Source organism: Furipterus horrens, unplaced genomic scaffold (genome assembly GCF_987537825.1).
Source record: "Furipterus horrens unplaced genomic scaffold, mFurHor1.1.pri manual_scaffold_12, whole genome shotgun sequence".
Lineage (NCBI taxonomy): Eukaryota > Metazoa > Chordata > Mammalia > Chiroptera > Furipteridae > Furipterus > Furipterus horrens.
In genome coordinates, this window is record NW_028327182.1 from 20,246,594 (window position 1) to 20,271,192 (window position 24,599).

At 36.1% G+C, this 24,599-nt stretch overlaps 1 protein-coding gene across 1 annotated transcript in view; it reads left to right on the top strand.

Moving 5' to 3' along the window:
• TBC1D4 (TBC1 domain family member 4) overlaps positions 1 to 24,599 on the top strand; it is a 179,924-nt gene that overhangs the window by 148,983 nt on the left and 6,342 nt on the right. Inside the window, exons 12-17 of the mRNA XM_090258746.1 lie at positions 6,025 to 6,185; positions 8,646 to 8,855; positions 12,302 to 12,460; positions 15,693 to 15,851; positions 18,372 to 18,616; positions 22,227 to 22,386. Coding sequence (XP_090114872.1) covers positions 6,025 to 6,185; positions 8,646 to 8,855; positions 12,302 to 12,460; positions 15,693 to 15,851; positions 18,372 to 18,616; positions 22,227 to 22,386 — 1,094 coding nt within the window. The remainder of the gene's footprint in view (positions 1 to 6,024; positions 6,186 to 8,645; positions 8,856 to 12,301; positions 12,461 to 15,692; positions 15,852 to 18,371; positions 18,617 to 22,226; positions 22,387 to 24,599) is intronic.

Here is a 24,599-nt window from a genome sequence, read left to right on the forward strand (position 1 = left end):
TGAAATGTAGATTGCAAATAGAAATCCTGTTTCTACTCTATTCCATCTGGAGATTTCCTTAGAACTGTGCTGTATCCTTCAATCAAAGTCTAATTTTAATTTTGAATTAGTAGAATTAGTACATATAAATTCTTTATATAAACTAGTTTAGAGGTACATATAAGCAGTTTATTCTAAATTCCAAGGAGATGCAGAAATAAGAACTTCAAAGAAACGTACTCATAAAATTGAATCTGGTTTTGACCCGAAGAGGATAAATCATCTCTGCTCATCTATATTTCCATCACATTGGTCACTTTGAAACACTGCTGAGTGCCTCCCGACTTCCCACTGCTCTGGACAAAGAAAACACCTACTTCCTTAATATGGAAGCCTGACCACACATGTGATGACATTTCTTCCTCTTGACCAGCGTGCTCTTTGTGGTGAACATCCAGAATCACGTCTGATTAAGTTAACTGGGAACAGTCGTTCTTTGCTTTATGCTCGTTTCGATGCTTGGCTTGTATCACGAGCTCGGTGAAAGACAGACATGCCTCCCATCTTCCTCTGTGGGATCGCTGACATGTAGATTTCTTTTCAAGTTGGAGTAAAATTGTACTATAAAGCTTGGACTAGAATGAGATGTACAAGGAGAAACACGTTCTCCCAAAGTTATTTTGGCCACATTGGTAAGATGAGAAGTGACTTTTTTGGTACTTGTAATTGACCTATACTTTTTTATCGTTGGCTGTCAGACCATTTCAATAATAATTCTTATCTACTTTTAAAAGCCTGTCAGCTTTACTTTTTGTCCTTTTAGGTTCTACAACAGCATAGAATTAAATCTGTTTATTACCTTAGATAACATTTGTCCTATAATATCCTTCTTTTACATATGTTTAAATTGAACGATGGAAAGATTTAATGTCTTGTTTGCTATCATTTTCTTAATCTTAGGTTAAAGGATGTAAGGAAATGAGCTACTCATAGAAATGTTAAATTCCAATGTAAAAAACTTAATTATTAAAAAAAATTTGCATTCAGTGTAGAGTTTAGGAAATAAAACTCTTCGTTTTCTTTATTCTTTTTGTGTTTGTTTTGCACATTGTTCCACTGATTAATCTCTCCCTTTTGACTCATAGCTCAGATGCTGTATATTGATTTCCACTAGAATAGTTCAATCTCAACTTTATTTAATTAGTAAAGATTTTCCACAGGATGATAGATGGGTGCCCAGTTGAAAGCCAGGACTTAGGTAAACTATTAGTGCACCTGGTGCAGTCATGAGTTAAACCGTACCATGGATCCCGTGGGGAGAAAGGAAAAGGTTCCTCACTATGTTCTTCTATGCAGCTTTTCTTGGGGCATTTACAAAGAGAAAACTTTTTCAGATTTCTATTAAATAGTACCTATTAGGTGAGTGAAGATTTGCTTCTATCCTGAGTTGTAATACATTGTGGTCTAGCTGTGGGCTTAATCCATGTCCAGTCATGTATTTGGATGTTACAAAGCTGGTAGTTTTAGATGATTGCTTGGGGTGGAAGGATGGGGGGCAGTTTGCTGCTCAGCAGAACAACACCTTTGCAAAGCTGATCCTGGCCTAGGAGTTTTACTTCTATGAAAAGTGTGTTTATGTTGCCCTGGTGGGAACTACCACATGATGATATCCTTCTTAAAAGTGGAGTCCCTGTGAGTGGTCACTAAAATGCCTTCATTCTGTATGATATCCAGTAAATTAATTATTATTAAAGCAGGCAAGTATGTGTTAACATTTTTGTATTAACATAAGAAGCATAATGTTAATAGTTGTTGTGGTGAAGGCCGTAACTGCTTGGTCAAGGATATATTATTAAAAAGTTACCTTGAAGCTCTGTGGAGGTGTGTGGGGGGGGGGATATATCACATCTATAGCTTTTGATCAAGGCTGTGTCCAGAAGGACTTGGAAGTGCCTCCCAGCCCACATCGTGATACACATATTATATTTTCTCTCCCTGTAAACCCTCATTTTATTCATCAATTGTGGTTCTTGATTAATTGATCACTAGTAATAGGAAGAATATATAGAACACACTCATACAAAAATAGGTGGGAGTTCTCCGCATTGTATGTCCCTCCTGGTTACTCATATTTAATTTTAAATAGAGGTAACACTAGCACAGAATACTTTTACTGAATATGTTTCCTGGGAAGCAGCTATATAATGCACATGTTGATATCCCAAAATACAGAAGTAGAAAAAAGACTAATTTAAAAAATAAGGGAATAATTTAAATTTGTTCTATTATTTAAAAAATGTAAAGATAATTAATATACCTATAATGTATATTACACCATATTAATGTGTTTTTTATTTGATCCTGCTATTTAAAAATAAGAAAAGTCTTTACTTGGAATGCAGTGCTTTCAAGAGCAAAGAAAAGGAAGTGAGACATTTACATAAATAAGCATCTGATAATTCTCTGAAATTATTTCTCTGCTGAAATAAGTGACATTATTACATTCAAAAATATGAAAAGAGAAGTACTGACCAAAAGACTTAATGCTAATTAGAGACTAATTTTTTTTTTTTTTTTAACCAGAAATATAAGGGATCTTGGGAGACCTGACAGCTGTGGTTTTGGGGTCAATAGAGCTTTTCTGACCTGATGCAAAGAGTACTTACATTGGCAAGATAAACTACAGTACTTATATGTCTGGATTGTCGACTGTCTAGGTTTGAATTCTGGCTCTTCCACTTATTATCTATGGGACTGTGGCAAGTTACTTAACTTCTTTCCACCTCAATTTTCTTACTAAAATGGGAATAGTAATAACACCTTCCCCATAAGGATAAAATGAGTTTATAGTTGTAAAATGCTTAGAACAATACGTGGCACATAGTATGTGCTTTTTGTATTGGCTTAATTATTGCTATAGTAAATGCCACACGTTGTTCTGTTTTTATTTCCATTGAAAAAGTGGGCACTGTGCTTAGCTACCTGCTAAATTTAATTAAAGGGGAAGCCAAAGTGAACACTAATGTTGTAGTTAACAAAAACAACCAAAAGGTACAATAGTAATGAAAAAAAAAAAACCTAAAAACAAAAAACCCATGTTTTTTTCACCTAATCCCTTGTAGTTTTCAAGGTAGAATAAAAGAATTTTCATGCACCATCCTTCACATGGTTTTGATTCTTGAAATTACTACTTTAAGAATGTCAGATTGCTGACTAAATGTAAATCAGAAATGAAACTACTGTAAGTTGCATATATGCACTGACTGTTGAAACACTTATCTCTCTGTGCTCTGGCTTCTGAATTCATATCTTCTCGCAGCTTTTGCCTTATCTCAGCCACCAAACTGCTTTTTCAGGATGTCGTTTTTTAGTGCAAGATAAAGGTCAATGGTCTGTTTTGTAAGTTTTTCCTTTCAGTATATTATTATCTTATATTTTGTCTGCTAATTGTTGGCTTATTACTCGCTGTTAAATTCCAGACATGGAAGGAGAATGGGTCATTTGGTATTTTATCTGGACTTCAGGATTTAAAATTGTAGACATTATGAAATTTTCAAATACGTAAGGCTAAGGTAAGGGTACTTTATGTACTTGTTTTATAACGTGTCTCCCTAAAAGTTTATATTTTACAGGCAATAGTAAAAGTGATATAGGTACTCCTCAGTCTTATTTGTAGTACTTTCTAAATACTTGAAATGTTATTCACAGTGAGTGAAAAGGTGATTTTTAAAAGGTGGCTTACTTCCAGCATTAAAATATAAAAGTTTCAGAACCTTTTGGTTTGGTTTACTCTAGTATTCTTTATTAGAGGTACTAAAAGGTTAAGAGAAACTCACCTCATGAGGCATTGAAATGGGTGCTTTTACATTCATTTTATTTCACTTTCTAGGCTTAAATTATAAATTAGATGCCCTTATATAGGACATGAACAGCACTTACTTGGAAAAAGGGTGCCTTATGCTGTTTACTCACTGTTTTCATTGTCCATCGCTACCAGTGCCATCAACAGCTTAGTCTGTGCTTTTGGGAAACAGAACTTCTTGCCAGAAAGACTTAAAAGTCATAACTTCCAACAAAGGGTTTTAAGAAGGTTGACATTTTATTTATTCCTGTCATGTTAGCCTAGCCAATAGTAATTTTTTGTCCATTTACTGAGTTAATGTTTCATATGGTTTTACAGAATTAATTTATTCAATGGCTGTTTGTTGAGTGCTTACTGTTACTTGCCAATTCCTACACTAGGAGCCAGAGATACGCACATGAACTGGGCATTTAGCAAATAACTGCCAGTGAGATACTGTTACTGAAATGAAAGTGTTTATCAGGATATGACTATTATATACAGAATATTTGAATCACAGTTTCTAAAAGAGTAATACTTGAATTGATACTTTCCACAGTGGAAGTAAAGATGAACAGATTTATTCAATATTTCAGGGAGTTTTGAATCATGGACACATATTAGGGTTATAATTTTATCCAGGATATGCAACAAAGGTGGTTGACTATATTAGATGTATGTACCGTGTTGCCTCACTTATTGCGGGTATTACGTTCTAGACCCCCTCACCCCCCCGGCAAAGTAGGAACCTTACATTTATTCTACACTCTTAAACCTACGTAACTTTAACAACATATGTATACAGTACTGCAAAATCCCGTGATATAGCAAAAAATCCGTGATAAATAATTAAATATAATATTTTTAAAAATCCCGCGATACAGTGAGGCCGCGCTAAGTGAACCGCGATATAGCAAGGGAATACTGTAGTAGCTATTTTAAGTATCACAATACATCATGACCGTTACATCTGTGTAACAGCTTGAAGGGATCGCTTTTTCTTAACCTTAATTTAGTTAATCCAGAAGTAATATTTCCAGGATGGTAGACTGAGATTAGAAATAATTGAATTACCTGATATGTGTGTACCTAAAGTAAATAAAACTATGACAGGCAGTTGCTGAATTGCTCTTCTGACTAGTGAGGGCCTCAGCACTACTGAGTTCCTCTGAGTACCTCAGCGGGGTTGTGGCTTGTCAAGCTGCATTTCACTTCTGACTTAAGACCTGACACTTCTTGACGTCATCAAAATTTGTGCTCCACCACCTGTAAACATTGGTATCTTCGTCATTCTCTCAGGAAAGCTCAGGAACTTGAAACTGAAGAAAAGGAAAATATTCCCACCACTAGCAGCAACGATTATTGCATGATATTCCAGCTGCTAACATAATTGGTCTCAGAAGTAAGTTTGTGTCATCATGGCCTTTTATTGCCGATAGGGCCAGCGTAACTTAAAGTGCTCTTTCCTAGGAAATAAAATTCTTAGAGCAGGCCAGCATTTCCACATGTTTGTTTCAAAAAGCACTGGTATAGAAAGATGTGACAAGTTGGGGAAGGTGATTCAGAAGTGGAATAAGGGAATTTCTGCATACCATTTCCCTCTTGGAGAGTGGCAATGCATGCCAGCATATCACAGTCTCTGTGAAGCCCTGCTATGGAGAATATGTTTAATGTTTTTAAGTTTAACCTATCCAATCTTATTTGACCACAGTTCTTTCCTTAACATATTACCTGACAATAATCCCCAAGTTGACCATTCTACCCTCATTCAGGTTACTTTCTGCCATGATCCAGCTATTGGTGGCTCACAATTTAGAGACAGATTCTAACAGCCACAGGCAATTAGAAATTATCCTTATTAGCCTGTCCTATAAGAACTGTGAGGAAAGCTCTTTGTGACCCTTTTAGGGAATATTTACATTGTTTAGAGTATACTCTTAATTTGAAAATTTTCGCAGAGCATGGGTTCCTTACTTAAGCAACCTTTGCTTGTGTGCGTACGGGCTTCTGTGGAATGAGTAGAAACAGGTGAGCTTCTCCTGACTGGGCTGCAGACCAGGGTGCCGCCAACGCGCTGCTCCATGTTGTTGTGGCTTTTGCTTGCCTGTGACAGGACTTGTGAATGGCTTGTGCTTCCGTATCACCGTGAAGAACCACATTACGCGGACATCCTTACAAGTTATGTATTTATTTGCTTTCTGCAGCGATGGAGAGGGGAGAAAAAGGACCTCGTCTACTTGCAGCAACGAGTCCCTGACCGCTGGAGGCACCCCTGCCACTCCTCGTCGAGTCTCCTGGCGGCAGCGCATCTTCCTCAGGGTGGCTTCTCCCATGAACAGATCTCCCTCGGCCATGCAGCAGCAGGGTCTGTCTGGTACTCACTCAGGAATCCCTCACACAAGCCTCACAAATTAGGGAAGGGCATGCAGTGGTTTGGCCACAGGGAGATGTATGCATTACAGTGGAGAAATAGTGTCTCTTTCTGAATCTGATACTTCTTAGAGGTGATTAGAACATATTGGACATTCAGTAAATGCTTGTTCAGTGAACAAATGAATGAGCGACCAAGTTTCCAAAACGGGGAACTATGATAGTGCTAGGAAAAAAGTCACAGATATTTTTTAAACTTGTTTTTTATCTTGAAATTTTTTTAATTAAGTTTATTGGGGTAACATAGGTTAATAAAATCTCAGAGATTTCAAGTGGACAACTTTATGACACATCATCTGCACACTGCGTCCTGCGCTCACTCCCTGAAGTGAAGTGTCCTTCTGCTGCCACCTACCCCCCTTTGCCCCCTTCCGCCTCCCTCACCCCCTTCCCCTCCGACGATCACCATACCGTTGTCTGTGTCTTTGTGTTTTTTCCCTAAATCCTTTCACCTTTAGCACCCAAACCCCCAAACCCCCTACCCTCTGACAGCGTCAGTATGTTCTATTCAATTATAGTTGACATTCAGCTAGTCATAGACCTTTTTGTTCTTAGAAAAGCAATGTACTCTCTTTTAAGAGTCGCACATAAAACAAAGTGACATAACAATGTTGAACAATAAAGAAAAGGATACAGATACACTAGGCAAATACCAAGCCAAAGAGAGCATAGCAGCTCTCTTTGAATGTTAGGCCTATTAGAGATTAAAGCAAAAACATACAAAGGGTTAATGTGATGACAATAGTAGACAAGAAGATATAACAATAACAAGAACACATGTGAGTATACAGACCCGAGAGCTAGAAAATAACAAATTTTGGCAGAAATAAAGAAATCAGTAGCTCTTGTAGGAAATTCTACTGTATTCCTCCCTGAAAATTAAATATAGAGAAATTAAATAACATAACAATTGAGAAATACAATTATACAAAATTAATCTATTATGTATAATGAACCTTGCCGCCTCAAGAGAAAATTCATTCATTGTTAGCACACATGGAGCAGTCATAAAAATTGTGCACTTGGCTACAAAGATTTCTTAATAAATTCCCGACAATCACAATCATTTATACTATATCCGCTGATCACAGTGGAAATAAGACAAAAAAACAAAAGAAAGAATAAGGAAAAATAAATAAAACAAAGGACTCAAGAAGGAGAGGACAACTAAATATTTTATGCTTCTGGAAACTGAAACTCAACTGGAAACTAGAAGGGAGAAAATACCATCAGAGCCCTGCATATCCAAACAGAATGGTACTGAGAGGACGTTTCTAAAATTAAGAAAGCCAGAACTCAAATGTACTAAATAGTCAACTCAAGAAGCTAGAGCAGGAACAACAGAGTAAAAAAAAAATTTTAATTATTTACTAAGAAAATAAAGGTAAAGGTCAATAAATTAAAAAATAAACCAAGAAAACAATTGACATTACCAAAAATAAAACTAACTCTTCCTAAGCTGGTCAGGAAAAGCTTTATGGAAAAGTTAGATATTTATTTCAACTCGTTGCTAAGACAAGTATGTTTCAGGAAGAGGAACTAGCAGAGCTCTAGAGTCATGGAAGGGAATTTTGCCAGTCAGAGAATCATGAGAAATTAAGCATTGGGAGCGGAGGATGGGAGAGACTGGAAAGGCATTTTGTAGGTCAGAGAATCATGAGAAATTAAGCATTGAGAGCAGAGGATGGGAGATTGAGACCAGGCTGGAAAGGTTGCATGAAGCCAGAGTCTAAAGGGATCTCTCTGCTATCCCTAGTAGCCAACTACTTAGTTCTTTGGGATATAAGTAACCATGGAAATGTTTTAAGAGACATGATCATGTTTGTTAATGTGAAAAAAAAAAAAAAATGGCAAGAGTACAGAAGATGGCCTGGAACAGAGAAGGAAAATGAGCTCCAGGAATTGGGAAAGAGAGTGTTGCAGGAGGAGGGAAGAGGGGTGCTGAGCCAAGACGTGGTCAGAGCGGCTCAGCCGCTTTTCTCTTGAAGGATTCAGATGGTAGACGGAGCCTTTAGGAGATCCTCATTCCCACTCATGTAATCATTTTGCACAATCAGAGAATATATACACACAGGTCAATTGCAGAAGTGTGAAGACTCTAGGGAAAGGCCGGTTCATTTTGGAGCACCTCTATTATAGGTCATTTTGTGCTGAAAGGAGAAGTGGTGAAATTACGTACGCTTTCATTTCACTGCGCGAGGGAAATCTGCAAGGGGAATTCAGTCTAGTGAGTTTACTTAAACTATTAGTTCCACAAACTGACAGTCTCTGGGAAGGCGGCTTTGGGCAGAGCTTTAAAAGCGGCCAGGAGAATGAGAGAGCGCCGGGTCCCGAGAAAACTTGAGTAGTCTGGGTGACTGCTGTGGAATGCCTCTCACTGTTTTCTTCTTCGCAGATGGACTGGACAGGAATGAGCTGCTACCGCTGTCCCCTCTTGCACCAACCATGGAAGAGGAACCGCTGGTTATATTTGTGTCTGGGGATGAGGACCCAGAAAAAGTTGAAAAAAGAAAAAAATCAGAAGAATTGAGGAGTTTGTGGAGAAAAGCTATACACCAACAAATTTTGTTGCTCCGAATGGAAAAAGAAAACCAGAAACTTGAAGGTTAGCCATTCAAACAGGGCTAAGTAATATTGTACTATAATTTTAAAGGTTGTAGATTAAAACTGTCCTTATGTCCCCCAAACTCACACTCATTCTTGGACCGTATACACACCTTTACTAGACTATCCACCAATTATAATGGTTTATTTGTTTTGTGAGGTAGGTGGTTATGACATGGGAAAGTAGCTTAAGGTATTTGCATCTTGGTTTACTAGATTTAAAACATCAGGAATCTTTAGAGTATATTTGGATTATATAGAGTGTAGATAAAGTGGTGATACAGCAATATGTATTTGATATGACTGAAATATCATTGTGCATTAATTTAAAAAACTCTTAAACATGAAAAGGCAAATTCTGTTCTTGTTGAATATGATTTTCAACTTTCAGCCTAATTGTTCTTATAATAGGAGAAACTGACTATGTCAAATTAATTGCATTATCTCTAATACAACTATGTAATTAATTACATGTTATCAAGTCAAAATTTGTATTTGCTTTATAAATTTTCCATTTAAAAATCATATTCAAATCATTGAATTTATAATTGGATAATTTCTAATAGCTATTGTGCTATCTGTGGTGCTTTATTGCTAAGTTTATGAATACCAAATGCTTTAGAATGTGTTCTTCAGGCTTTGAAATATTCATATTATTTACCCCAGTACTGACAGAATCATACCCAAGGAGATGTATAGGCAGTGCCCAATGTATTAATGTATCTTTGGCAAATCACTTAACGTAAAAGAGCCTTCCTTGTCTTTTGCATTTGTAAAATGAAAGACTTAGCTTACGTGGGGCCTTTGACTTTTCAGAGTCTTAGAAACTGAGCAGTCTAGGTTTGTCTCTGAGTTACTTTTATTGTGTTGTCTTCCAAAAAGCTTTTTTTAATACAGTTATTAACATTTTTGTGTTCATTATCTATATTAAGATTCCTGTTACTATACCTGTTATTCAGTTCAGTGTTTAATTTCAACAATATTTATTTAGTTTGCAAGTGCACAATATTATTGTTATTTTTGTAGCAGAATAGAGTACTATAATTTTTCATATTCCTAGGAAATAAATCTTTTCTTTAAAATAAAAATGCAATTAGTTGCTGTTGAAATAGCAAGTGCCCACTTGAACTTCCATAGATTCTTGAAAGAAATTGAATTTATGGGTAAGACAAAAGTAGATTCAGTTCTTCTTATGGAAAATAATGCAATAGTTAAGAAATAATAATAAAAGAAGAAACTCTGTGTTTCACATACTCACAACTGTAAACCTACTCTTGCTCCACCCTGTATATTTTTAGGCAATTGGTTACATCTTGAACTAAGTCATAGACAGAAAAAGAGATTGAAGAAAGGATGGTTGTTATTCCTTTAAAACATTTAAAGCATAAAATTATATTTTGTTAATATTTGAGAGTATGTACAAGTAGAATCTTATATTAAATTTCAAGGGATAGTTTTAGTGTCATAGACTACTTGAATTGGAAATGGCCTTAGAGATTGGTAAGCTCCGTTCTTCATTCTGCAGCTGAGTTAGCGATTGGCTTGGGAAGGATAAGAAATTAACCTACAATTACATAGTAATACAGTGTCAGACAAGTACTAAAACCCAGGTTTATTTCTTATGGTTCTTGGGCTTTTCCCAGGGTGCCACAGTTTTATTCTCAACCACGTGTGTTAATACAGAGAAATGGAATGTTTTAATGCAAATGACTGTGTATTTTGAGGTCATTTATACTATATAAATGGACAAAATAAGAAAGAAGGTGACATTTAGAATATATTATAGAAATCTTTATCAGCTTTATATTTATTTCTATACTTATACAACAAAGGAAATGATTTCACTTATTACAGGTGTAGCCAATGGATAATCACTTCTTGATGGTGCTTTATTCTTGCCTAGTCAACCAGTTGAAGGCAGAGATTAAGTGCTCTTATGTAGCAGTTTATCCTCAGGGCCTGCAACTGACACATAGAAAGTGTTATTTATTTATTTAATCCTCACCCCCAAGGATATGTTTATTTAACTTAAGGAGGAAGGGTGGGTGGGGGCGGGAGAGAGAGAGAGAGAGAGAGAGAGAGAGATCAGTGTGAGAAAGAAACATCCAACAGGACGTGTTGCCTCCCATACACGTCCTGACTGGGGATCAAACCCAAAATCTAGGTATGTGCCCTGAGCAGGGATCAAAGTTTCAAACTTGCAACCTTTTGGTGTATAGGATGATGCTCCATTCAAACGAGCCACCCGGCCAGGGCTTTATTATTATTTTTAATGAAAGATAGTTCTAGAGAAGTTTGGAGAAAAAGAAAATCTGAAGATATATTATGCTGTGTTCATTGTGAAAAAAATCACTAGTAAAGTTAAATTTAGGATTACAGTTATTATTAGCTTTAATGAACTCACTCCTTTTATTTGTTATCATAGAGAAATATGAAGCAAGTATTGAAGCAAAACTAAATTATGTTATGAAGCCATCTAGTGGTATCCAGGAGGAACATTTTTGTAGTGTGATTTATTTTTTGATTATGTCTGGACTTTTAAGTAGAAATTTTTACAGTCCTGCTTGAATAGCAGTCTATTATAAGATATTTAAATTAATTTGGAAAGGTTTCAAACAAACTAAGTAAAGAGTAATACTCATTTTGCTATTGTTTTTGTGCTGTCGAGGACTTTGGATGCATGATAAAGATTTGTGTTGCAGAAGGTAAGGTGGTTGAGTCCTATGGGCTTGAATGAATACAGACTACCTTGAGAGACTCCTGCTCAATGTGATACTGATGAAAGAGAAGAAATATACTTCTGTGATTTTCTTCTTGTTCCTTTTGAAATCATATAAAGACCAAGTCAAGATAGTGGTTGCTTTTATAGACATTTCTTTAATGAGTCTTGGGCTTATATTTTAGACCATCGAATGAAAGAGAATTTTGTACTATTTAAAAAATGGAAGTAGTGATAACTTCAGTAGCATGATTTTCCTCTTTCAGATTATTAAAAATGAGCACAGGAATACATAACTCAGTATTGTTAAGGACAATGATGCCAACTCTGGAAATAGATATAAAAATATATCAGGTTATTATGTTAAAATATTTTGGAATCAAGGTTAGCATGAGGCATTGTTTCCTAATTTATGTCAAATATAAAATACTAATATTTTAATGGTGTCTGAAATAATGGAATTTGTCACGTCTGACGCTATCACATTTATCAAAAAAATTGAAATTTACAGCACAGCAAACATGGTTTGTTTTTATGTTTAGTATGAAATGACTCAAAGTTTGAGAACCTTTTATGTATTCTCATTTTTTTAAAGTTTTCTTTTTGAGAAAATGTTAGTGGTTGATTCCAGAAGTCATTTGCTGTGGTTTTACAAACACAATAAAATGTTAAGAATACTATGTTTTAAAAACACACTGGTCTTACATAAATTCTCTTGTTTTTCTCAGCAAGCAGAGATGAACTCCATACCAGAAAAGTTAAATTGGACTATGAAGAAGTTGGTGTATGCCACAAGGAGGTCTTAATAACCTGGGATAAGAAGTTATTAAACTGCAGAGGAAAAATCAGATGTGATATGGAAGACATTTATACTTCTCTTAAAGAAGGTATTCTGGAACATCTTTTTTTTTTTTTAGAGAAGCTTCAGAGTTTTGTTTGTTTGTTTTTTGGTTTGTGCAATTCAATCATAATTTTGTCTTTGTGCTTTACCATAAAAAAAAGGGGAGTAGTTATTTCTGCCATCAGTCAGTGGCTTTGTTGGTAAGAAATGGTGCTAATGGAGGGGCGGTCCTTGAGGAGATAGCAAACACCTATTGACTTTCCTGCCTTCTTCAATGAACTGTTCTCAGTCTGTTGTTGTTTACCAGCCAAGGAGTGGATTCATTGTCACAAATCTTTGATCATATCTGTAAAAATAATCCAGACTTACAAACTTGAGTCATTGCCATCATTTGGTCAGAGGAGTTTTTTTTACATACATGTAAACATGTATATGTGTATGTATATTCACCTACATCTAAGTGTTTATATATACAAAGTTATGTTCTTATTAATCAATTTATCAGTTTTTCTTTCATCTATTTATTTATTTTGGAAGAATTACTTTTATTTAACCATTGTATTTCATGTCACTCTGCCATATAAAATGACTGACATGTAAACATCTTATGTTTAAAATTAAAACTGACACCTGAATACTTCAGGTGCATTTCTGTGACCCAGATTACATATATTGAAAATCTCCATGGCCTGCATAAACTGGGTGTAAAATAAAAATCCAAAAGTACCCAAAGAAATCTGATAATGAATCTTGTTTTAAAAGGTTATGGTAATGTGTGAATGTGTTCCATAACTAAGTTTAAATTAAGATTAATTTTGTAAGATGCTACATTTACAGGCCTAAAATATTGATATTTTTCCTTGAAGTTATGGAAATCCTGAAGATTTTCATTGAATGCCTTATTTGGGAGACAAAGAAGGGGTTACTAGAATATGTGTGAGGTGTGTGACTTTTAAAGATGCTTTAGGGATGCTCCTCTCCCCATTTCTGAGAAGATGCAGTTGAAACTTCTGAACATTGTGCCCAAGGCCCTCCATAATCTCTCCTTCATCTTTCTGGTCTCGCTTTCTGCTTCTTGCTACCTTGTATCATGTGCCTGGAGTGACTGTGGGTCCCTGTACGTCCCAGGTTGTTTCTTGCGTGGAATGCTGCAGCCTCCTTCCACTCCTCCCTTACCCTGCGGCCTGCTCCCCTTTCCCATCTCCCCTTCTTTCCATCCCATCTTCTACTCAGTGTTTTCTCCCCCTGCCCCTCCGCCTCTCTCAGGGCATTCCCACATTCCTCCTGAAGCCATTGCTGCCCACACTCCCAGTCTGGAGAATCCTATTTCCTCACAGATTGCATGCCTGTCCCTCTCCTACACAAAAAGGAATTAGTCTTGCTTTATTGTTTTTTCTTATGATTCTTTCCCTTTAATTGTGGTTATCATAATTTGTAAAGTTGTATTTATGTGTATATTTGTTTGATATTTTTCTTACCCCACCACTGTATACCTAGCATCTAAAACAGTATATTGCACAAGTTATTTACTGAATGTTTGGATGAATGAATGAATAAATGAATGAGACTAATTTTCCTGAGAAGGATTTATTCATCTTTTATTGGTGAGGTACTCTCAGTGCCATCCATGCTCTATACTCTGCTCAATAAATATTTGTTTAACCGCAGTGAACTACTTTTTTGTAAAACTGATTTTGGGTGGATAATAAAGAAGTCCACCCCCGTTATCAGTAATTCATTTAATGAGCTAATGGAAATTATCCTCTAAAAAGGACGTTTTACATGAGATCTCTCATTCATTCATTCAACAGATATTTAAATATCAAGGTGTATTCTTGGACTTCATCATACAAAGATGAACGTATGCTCACTGCTCTGAAGGAGCTTACCATTAAGTGGGGAAAAGAGACAAACACAGTATAGCGGTGTGATGTGATATGGCAGTGTGATAAGCAGGATATGGGTCAAATAGTATGTGGAAAGGGAGTGATTACTCCTAAACATGTCAAGGAGCCCTTCAGCAGAAGAACGGCATTCACTTTCATCTATAGAAGGCAAACAGAAACACACTAGGCATTCAAGTGGGGGCGCTTGGATTTCCATAGGCAACAGTAAGAAACTGGGGGTGTGAAAATAGTCTTAAGCTTCTTATACTTAGTGCATGGTGGGGAGTGGGAGGCAATTGCACTTAAAAAGGTGGTTTGGAGGTGTATTGCGGAGGGCCTTATAAATCCTTTCAGTGAGCCTGAGTTAGACCTTTGGGGCAGTCATACTTTTAGCTTATGCAAACGGTGGCCTTGCAGTCCAAAGAAGAGTATTGCCATTAAACCCCCCTTTAACCAGCTGGAACTCAGGAACTTATTACAGAGCTAGTCCGTCTGAACTGAAGACACTCAGTGAAATAAAATTAGCTGCTCTGCGAAGAACTGAATTCTGTCCCTCCCAGTGCTTCCTTCCTATTCTTTGGCATACAAAGCATAGTTTTAGCATACTTTGAATTGCTTGCGAGACCCTTTGGTTTTCAAGCATGATGGAGTTAATGCTCCATTATATAAGCTAGATATTTTCTTCTTAAAGACTAAACATTGTTCTATAGCACTCCAATTATACTTTCATATGTATTTCTCACTTTTATTATTTTATTCTTCTATGACCATATAAGAATGGTATTTCATTATCTTTTGCAAAGTTACTTGTTTATGACAAATACTTAAAAGTCATAATATGAAGATTGGCATTTGTTACTAGCTTCAAACCAAGTAGAAGGTGATCATAGGAAGTAGAATACATTTCAGGAGTTCAGAATTTGGCTTCTGTAAGCAGATTTCTGGAGTTCTAATTCTAAACTGCCACTTGCTAGCTCTGTGAATCTGGGCAAGTTATTTAGCCTCTTTCTGCCTCAGCCTCACCATCTGTAAAGTGGGGATAACAGCAATTACCTCTCTCATTGGGTTGCTTTCTGCGCGCATTTACCATGCTTAGTAGTGAGGCACTCTCAATAAATGTTGCATTGGGTGCTCACTCAGTGTTGACTGATGCTGTCAATATTGCCATTATTATCATTGTAATTTGGGGGTTTTCTTTCACAAGATGCCAGCAGCTAGCTACAGGGTTAAACTTGTGAGAATGTGCTCTGTCAGTACATCATGCTTCGTGATCATTCCGTGGCAGGCTGGGCAGTACAGCAGCCTGTTTTCAAGCATCACGTAGTTGACCAGCTGTGAGTTAGCACCTTCACGGCAGAGTTCAAGATCTTGCTTTTTCATCCTTCATCATAGGTGTTCCCAAAAGTCGACGAGGAGAAATCTGGCAGTTCTTAGCTTTGCAGTATCGTCTAAGGCACAGGTTGCCCAGTAAGCAGCAACCTCCAGACACGTCCTACAAAGAACTTCTGAAGCAGCTCACGGCTCAGCAGCATGCTATTCTCGTGGATTTAGGTATGATTCTCACGTTGACTGTTATTTACAAAAGGAAACAATAGGTTTGTCTGTTGAGATGTTCATTTGCTTCTTTTTTGGTGTCAAGACAGAGGATCTGTTGGCCTATGCAGAGCTCCGTACTTTGTCTCTTTTTGAGGGCAAGTTGCTTTCTATGTAGTTGAAGGGACCATAAATGCCTGAGCATGAAGTGAAGTTTTTGTCCCCAGACTTGACCTCTGAAAAGGGAGTTATCTTATATGTTGATTGTTATAAAGGTCATATGATCAGATACTCTCAGTTCCTATGTTTTAAGTAACTGACTTTTGTTTGTGATAGACAGTTATCTCAATAAACACTGATTTTGAAATAGGTTAGAATAGTTTAAAAGGGCTACTAATTTTTTTTTTTTAAACCAAGGTCTACATTCCTGAAAACAAGCCTTTGAATATAACTTTAAAAAACAGTACAATAAGTGGTTATGTTGTGGAAATCATGACTACATCCCAACAGGATGAAAGAAAAATGACTTGTTGTGATGTTATATGAATGGGTAATTACGACCTGGGGGAAAGTTTCCAGTGACAGCATCATAAAGCGATCTTTGTAAATACTCAATTTCAGATAACTTATGAAAGTAAAAATAGTATATTTTAAAAATTACATCGTGTCTAGCTTTTCTCTAACTTCACATATTATAATATGTATTTTATTATTTTAAAATATCAAAATTATTGGATTAAATATTGTACATTTACATTTGCCTATTTCATCGAAGTCCCTCAAGTTGATATGTTTAAAGTAGATAGACACATTACTTGAGCCCATTTGTGAAAACAATGGGTGACCTTCTATTTAGAGTCACCTTGTACCAGGGCATATAAAAATTACCGGCCAAAACCTAGTTTTGATCTTTCTGTTCCTTTTAAATGACAGCTTTTGTTGGGAAAGGGGCCCAAATAGGTTAATATTTTTGAGCCCAATAGAATTAAAAAGGAGAAAGAAGGGGAAGGGACTAGTCAAAGAACATGTATGAGTGACCCATGGTCATGGACAGTGGTGTGGGGATTGACTGTGGGAGTGAGGGGTGGGCTGGGCAGAAGAGGGCACTGGGGCAAAATTGGGACAACTGTAATAGAATAACAAAAAATTAAAAAGAAATAAACATTAAAAATGAGAATTTTACGAAGAAACTAAAAACTTCAGTTCTTGTTCTGATTTTTACCACTGAACTGTGTGACTTTAGGCAAATTACTTTGCTTCTGAGTGTCAATCCTCTCACTGAAGTGAAGGCTTGGAATTAGGCAGTCCCTCTGTACCTCTGCCAATCTGCAGTTCTGGGACCGGAAATTGATGATGAGGCTAGAAATTGGGATGACACATTTAGGGCCAGTCACGCCAATCTAATGAAGAGCAGGAGATGATGAGATCAGATTACAGGGACTTATTTATGTAATTTATTTATAGGTCTTTTTTTTTTTAGCAAAAATTTTAACTGAGGAAGAAAAATAATTTTTAAAAATGCTTATTGGGACTCTTCTTGTAGCCATCTGTGTTTTCTTAGCATGTTCTTGTTATTTTCTTTTATCTTTTCCTTACTTGCTCTGCAGAATTAATCTTATCAGTGCCTGGGGGAGAAAATCACTTTTAAGCATATATGGTGGAAAATGTTAAAAAATGTGGAATTCTTACAAGTTCTAACTGACATGAGTAGTCATTTCACAAGGAAGCTGACATCCCCGTCATTTTCATGGCACAAGGAAGCCCTGTGCCAGTGTGCACAGCTTTGGTGAGAGATGGGCCTGACTCACTGCTCAGCCCCAGCTTATCAGTGGTCCAGGACTGATTGTGTTTGCTCACTGAAGTGTCTGTATGATAATTTTATACCCAAAGGGGAATTTTAGAGGGGAATTTTTTTGAAATCACTTTGACCCTTTAATTTCCTTGTCCTTGTGGGATATATTGAAAAAAAGAGAAGGTCTACATGGAGGTGGTTTAAGAAACAGAGAGCAAAGGATATTTGAAAAATAAGTATTTCCTGAATGATAGACTGAATGTAAAAGATAAAAACACCCAGAAGTCCCTCCAGTGTCGTAGTATAAGAGAAGCAGGAATAAATATGCTTAGGACTACTAAGATTTCTTTTTAAATAATATAATACATCTTGTAGAATTCTGGTTTCAGTTAGCGGCTAGTCTTTATGTGACTTTAGAATTTGCCTTGATTTATAATCAGAATAAATTCTATTTTATTCTCTCGAGATCTCTTTTGGATATGTCCTTGATTTGTTTGCAGATTTTTTTTTCCCCCTAGATGGAAGTTCTGGTTAGCATAGAACATTGTCTTCCCTGTCTTATATGTGGAGATATGGCGGTGATCTGGCAGGTAAAACTTGGGACTTGACAGAGACAGACAGACAGACAGACTTAGTTCCATGGGTATGCCAAGCAACTCACTGGTTTGAAAAGAAATCACTGAATTGCAATTTGTTCTGGTCTCCAAGGCGTAGGACATCTCAAAAATACTTCCTTTCCTCCGCAGGTAGGACGTTCCCTACTCACCCTTACTTTTCGACACAGCTTGGGGCAGGGCAGCTGTCACTCTTCAACCTCTTGAAAGCCTACTCGTTGCTGGACAAAGAAGTGGGTTACTGTCAGGGGATCAGCTTTGTGGCTGGAGTCCTGCTTTTGCACATGAGTGAAGAGCAAGCCTTTGAAATGCTGAAATTCCTCATGTATGACCTGGGCTTCCGCAAGCAGTACAGACCCGACATGATGTCGCTACAGGTGAGGCTGTAGATGTTCACAAGGAACACGTAAAGTTGTTACCAAAAATCTTAGCGCAGCCTCTCTTCTAAGTTACAATGCACTCAGAGAAATTTGGACCTCTTCTTGTCTTGGAACTTAGAGTAAATGCAGAGCATGTTTCAGTCCACGAAATTTGCTCTTTTGCTAAACCTCTAAGGGTATGACATCCATATGCAGAATAAATTTCCCATAAATTCCTAAAGTGAATAAATAAGCAATTCAAGAAAGGTCTTGGGTACTCAAGTATCTATCCCTTAAGTCTACATGTGACATGGAATAAGAATCAAGTCATCTTTATTCACTTGGCCTCAACTGGTCAGTTGCAAAGAATCATAGATCTTTTGTTTAAAATCTGAAGATACGTCTTTATTTTTTTATTTACTTTGAGTGCATAAAAGGCAGATGTCTATGTCTTGAGCTGACCATGTCTCCCCTCTTTTATCTCAAGGTCCTTAGATAGGAAAAGTGTTCAAAGTGGGTGGTACTGTTTCAGCCTGCCTTTCTTAGCATGCTCTGAAGAAGCACTGTTAAGATTTTTTTGGTTGAGTAAGGTATTCATGGCTACTGCTCTTTGACCTATTTCAAACTCTGTTTATACATTTCTCCTCACTAGTTTAAACTTCACTTTCCTTAGGATATAGGTGTCTAACAAGAAGTTTAAATTTTATATATAAATATGATATCCCAAACAACCACTACCTTTCAGTATAAAGCTTTTAGTAGTAAAAATAACAAAGGAAGACCTTAAAGAGAGGAATGTCAGGGTCTCCTGCTTTGAAGGGAAGTAGGCATGATACCCAGTTAGTCATAACATTATGAAGAAGTAAAATATTTTAAAATGCTTTTAAAATATACTCTTTTTCCTGGTTCCCAGTGATGACTTTTATCATTTAGTATTTTAGTTACCAATCCACAGGCAAAAAAAAAAAGACTGTGTTTTCTCTTTATGAATATTATAGTAAATGGGATTGCTTGGGAGAATGAGTGGAGAAGGAGTGCTCCATTTTTCTTCATGAAGAGGAAAATTTTGCAAGAGAGATGGGGCTTTGCTCACAATGTTCAGTTTTCAGGTATAAGTTCATATGAAGTGTGCTCACCAGGATATGTACACCAGGTACATTGAGTTGATTCCTAATTCATGACTATTCATAGGTCTGTAAACATCCCACAAGTGAAATAATAATTACCGTGGAAGGTTTTATTTTTCACTCTATTTCTAAACAATTTACCTGCATCTCCTATCGGACAGGAGGTATTGGTGCACTTGTAAGGAATTACATAGCTCTGGTTTCCAGGAATACCAGTGTGGTAGCTATCTTTAGAATTTCAAAGAATGGAGAGGACCTGTGAATAGTTGAGTTTGGTCAATAAATAAAAAAGAGCTATCACTTTTTTAAAAATGCAGTGATTTTTTAAATTTAAAAATATCTCATCAATTTGGCATATAAAAATTTGTATCAATTGGGTTTATACTCATACATTAATTTAATATGACTTGCAATTACCAAGAAATATGTCATAGCTATACTTATGAAAATGAAGATATTTAAAAATCTTTGGTGATAGTATCCTTACAGGCCACACAATAGGGGATCTTATTCTTGGAGGGCAGGCCTTTTTTGCTCCGCAGAGTCAGATACAACACTTTTCCACTTTCTAGAGAAAGAAGTGTTTTTTTATCCTATCAATATGAATTTGAAAAGTGGAAGCAGCAGTGGGCTTGGGATCACTTGATAGGGTTACTGATTATCTGTATAGTGTGACCTTGGGCATTGCAGGCTCTGTCTCCTTAACCTTATCATTTTTTGTGTGTCTGCTGTTTACTCTGTTAAATATAAAAGCATTATATTTTTATATGAAGTCTTTGCTCTCTACTTTATTCCATCTTCTCATCCCCCATCCTTCTCATCTGTCCCTGCATCTCCCCTCTTCCACCTAAAGATTTGCCATGTTATCTGTTAGGTAGAATGAAAGAATTATTTATTCTTAGAAAATGCCATTTTCTTATTAAAGCTTATTTTCAAAGAAGACTGAATTGTGTTTTTATTTGCCTTTTTCAAAAGAAATTTCATGTAAATATACCTTCATGGAATGTTTTCCACCTCTAGTTTAGAATGTAGGAAAAAAATAAGGTCCTTTAAAAAAAAATTAAACATTGAAGTATTGGTTCTGTATTATGGCCATCAATGAATGAGCACAGAATGCTTTCGATGCTGTGCTTTTTATTGTGCTAATTGGATTTCTCTGATTTTTGTGCTACTAAAGTACTTTTTATAACTTTTATTGCTATAACTCAGTATATCGAGTTTATAAATTGAAAATGGCCTAAGGGAAATATTTTTTCGATCTGCCTTATTAAGATAATAATCTCATTTTTTAAGCCATTATATTTGCCTGTAGCTAACTTTCTTATTTTATAGCTATGACTTCCTGTGGCTCTTTCTTTCCTTTTACAGTTTGCGGCAAACCTTAGTTTTCACGGATATGTGTTAAAGATCAAACAAATAATTTGCTCTATTTATATATGGTCCTTTGAATTTTAGTTTTGTGTTCTGGAAATAAGAGTTGCTGAATTCACAGTATAGCTGGATATTTTAATGTATTTTTATAGAGCTCACTATTTAAGGGTGATATTTTGATGATAACTTCTAGTGAAAGAAGTTCTGCTAGATTTTATATGATATTGTAAACATTTCATATCAAAATGTCAAGCTGATAAAACTGATCAAGGAACCACTACTCCGTCTCTTACTGCATGGGCAAAACTATAAATTAAAGCCCGGCTCACAAACTTGCTTATTATTTGCTACTACTTAAACTTTAGCTACCTCAGACATAAAGATTTCAAAAGTTGCTATATATAGTCTTTAAAAATTTTTTTTGCAATACCAGTGATCAACTCAGTAGCATGTGAACTAATTTTTTCTTTTAATAGTAGAAACGATCAGATTGTGCTTTTTGCTTTAATCCCCTTTGTCCTGAAAATTAAGCTGCTGGGATACCTTGAACTTTAGAAGTCGCACCTCGAACTTCTGGCTCCATAACAGTCCAAGCCTAGCCATGTCCTAACATTGCAGATTGCCTGGTGGGTCTAGGCCAGAGCTCCATCGTCAGTCAGATGCTGAGCCTCGTAAATGTTAGGCTTTGCTTCTGAACTGAACGTGTATGTGCTTTAGAATGGAGGCTTTTCTGGGATTGGTTAGAATTACAATGGGCCTTCCATGAGAGGCCTGAACCAGGAAAGTTCTGATTAAATTCCAAAAGCAATGTCTTCCCACATGAGGAAAAATGACCATTTCCATATATATGTTAAACCAAAACACACAGTTTCGCAAAACTTGCTCAATAGTCTTAGGTGGCCTTTCTGTGACTTTTATGACCTAAATGAACTTGGACTTTAATATCAACTTTAACATAACAATAAAAATAAAATAGTACTGCTTTTGTTTATTTTATATATTTATTATATGTATTTATTAATATGTGAGTTTATCATTCAATATTAGAGTAATAAAATAAAAGTTTGTGTATTTTATGCACCCTGAGATAAACGCATAATAGTTTACTTTCTTCTCCAAATTAACTTTAGATTCAGATGTACCAGCTGTCCAGACTCCTTCATGACTATCACAGAGATCTCTACAACCATCTTGAAGAAAATGAAATCAGCCCCAGTCTTTATGCTGCCCCCTGGTTCCTCACATTGTTTGCCTCTCAGTTTCCATTAGGATTTGTAGCCAGAGTTTTTGGTAAGAGATCAAATGGAACAGTGGTATTTATTCCAAGGGATATACTTCTAGCCAATTGTTTTACCATGTGTTATACAGAATAGCAAATTGCTAGTGAAATTTAATAAATGTACCTGGTTCTATTCTAGGAGTAATTTGAAACCATATTGGTCTTAAATAAAATTGATATTCGAAGGGAAAGAAGAAGAATTGGGTTCCTTTATTTGAATAAGCTATATTGGAGCACTATTTTCATTAATAACTAAAAATCAGAGTGTATTTTTTTTAAATCCAAACTAAGAACTTACCCTATTTTATTTTCCAAATTTTCATACATGTCTTTCGAACCTCTGTTTTTATTTTATTTTTTCCCCCTGCCCCTTGTCCTCTTCAACCCGAATGGAAAACACAGAGAAGCATGTTCTCTGATGGGATCAATGGAAGTACCTCTCTAGCTCAATGTTATTTCCAATGGCCTCTTAATTTGACTTTTTGTTGTTCACAAGGTAACTGAAATTCATTGCTCAAGTGACTCCCCTCTCATGCCAGTGCCCTGGTGGTGCCAGTTTCTCTGACTGGGCAGCTCAGGGAGAAGCACTGAGCATGGGCAGCAGGGCCTGGGCAGGTTATGGGTCCCTGTCTAGCTCTGACAAGTGCAAGGCACCAGGAATAAAAAGAGGATGACCCAATATGCTCCCTTTGGAGGCCCTTAAATCTTTTCCCAAGTCTTTAGTTAGATTTGTTTTAAGTTCATTATTTAAAAAGCAAAAAAATTCTAGTCATCAGCTCTTTAAAAGAAGTTTGTTCTAATGTTGTTTAGGACTTCAGAAGGGGCTAAACAGTTTTTATGTTCTGCTCATCTATCTGGTATCCATGGTGCAAGTATTCAATATTTACAACTGTGCTTTTGCTAACTTGGTACTTTTTGTCAAGTTGTATTGGCCCAATTGTAAGTTATTACCAGAATTAGGGGAAAAAAAAAAGAAATGAATAGAATACTTTGAAAATATCGGAGAGTTTTGCAAATAATAAGGAAAATGTTGTTTGGAGAAACTTCAATTTTTAAGGTATTTGTATGAAATGCCAGATTACAATGTACCATGTCTTTCTTACTGGGGACTGTGGTTTAAAAAGTGAAACACTGTATTAGCCACAGTACAATCTATAGACAGAGTGAAGGAAAAGAGTAAATTCTAGATGCACACAATCAAACGTTTGTCCCATTTTTCCATTTTTATTGACATTACATGATTGCTTTTCTCCAGCGATGTTTTCTCTGGAGTGTGGGTTCTTATTAATAGGTCTTCTATAGGTTTTATGTATAATGATGTTACGATGTTTCGGGGCATCTCTTGGACTTGCCCTTGGAAGCCTGATATCAGAATTCAAGAAAGAACTCTCTTTTTGCTATGAGAACATACATGAATGATGCTGTCGGCTCTGCCATAGCTGCTCAATCCCTCTCTTTGAATTTGGTGAAGAGTAGAGACTCTTGGGAACGATGCGTGAGCAAGAAGAGTGGCCATGTTGGGAGTAATTGTTTCCCAGTTCCCTCTTTTAAAGGTTCCAGAGGGAACAGAGTGCTTTTGATGCTGTGTTCGCTTTATGTTCTGCTAATTCGACTTCTCTGATATTTGTACTACCACCAAAGTACTTCGACATAACTTCTATTGACATAAATATGTCTAGTTTATAAATTGTAAATGGCCTAAAGGAAATATATAATTTTTTCAATATGACTTATTAGGATAATAATTTTATTTTTAAACCTTTATGTTTGCCTATGGTTAAGCTTCTTATTTTATAGCTATGACTTCCTGTGGCTATTTCTTTCATTTTGTAGTTTGTGTCAGACCTTAGTTTCACAGATATCTGTTATAAAGATCAAACAAATATAGAGTACTTTGAATTTTCGTCTTGTGCTCTGAAATTGTGTGCTGAATTCACAATATAGCTGGATATTTTAATGTATTTTTTATAGAACTAACTATTTAAGGGTAATATTTTAATAATATCTTCTAGTAAGAAGGATGAACATCTGTTTGTTTGTTTCAGTCAGAATTTTTTTTTGTTTTGAAATCTAGGTGATTTTGACCAGTTTTCTTTTGCAAAATATTTGGTGCTTCCGGTGCAGTAATTAAAAACAACAACCACAATAAAAACACGCACACACACTATTAGCACCAAAAGCATTCTATTTACAATAGTGGATGCATAATTTTAGTTACAAAAAT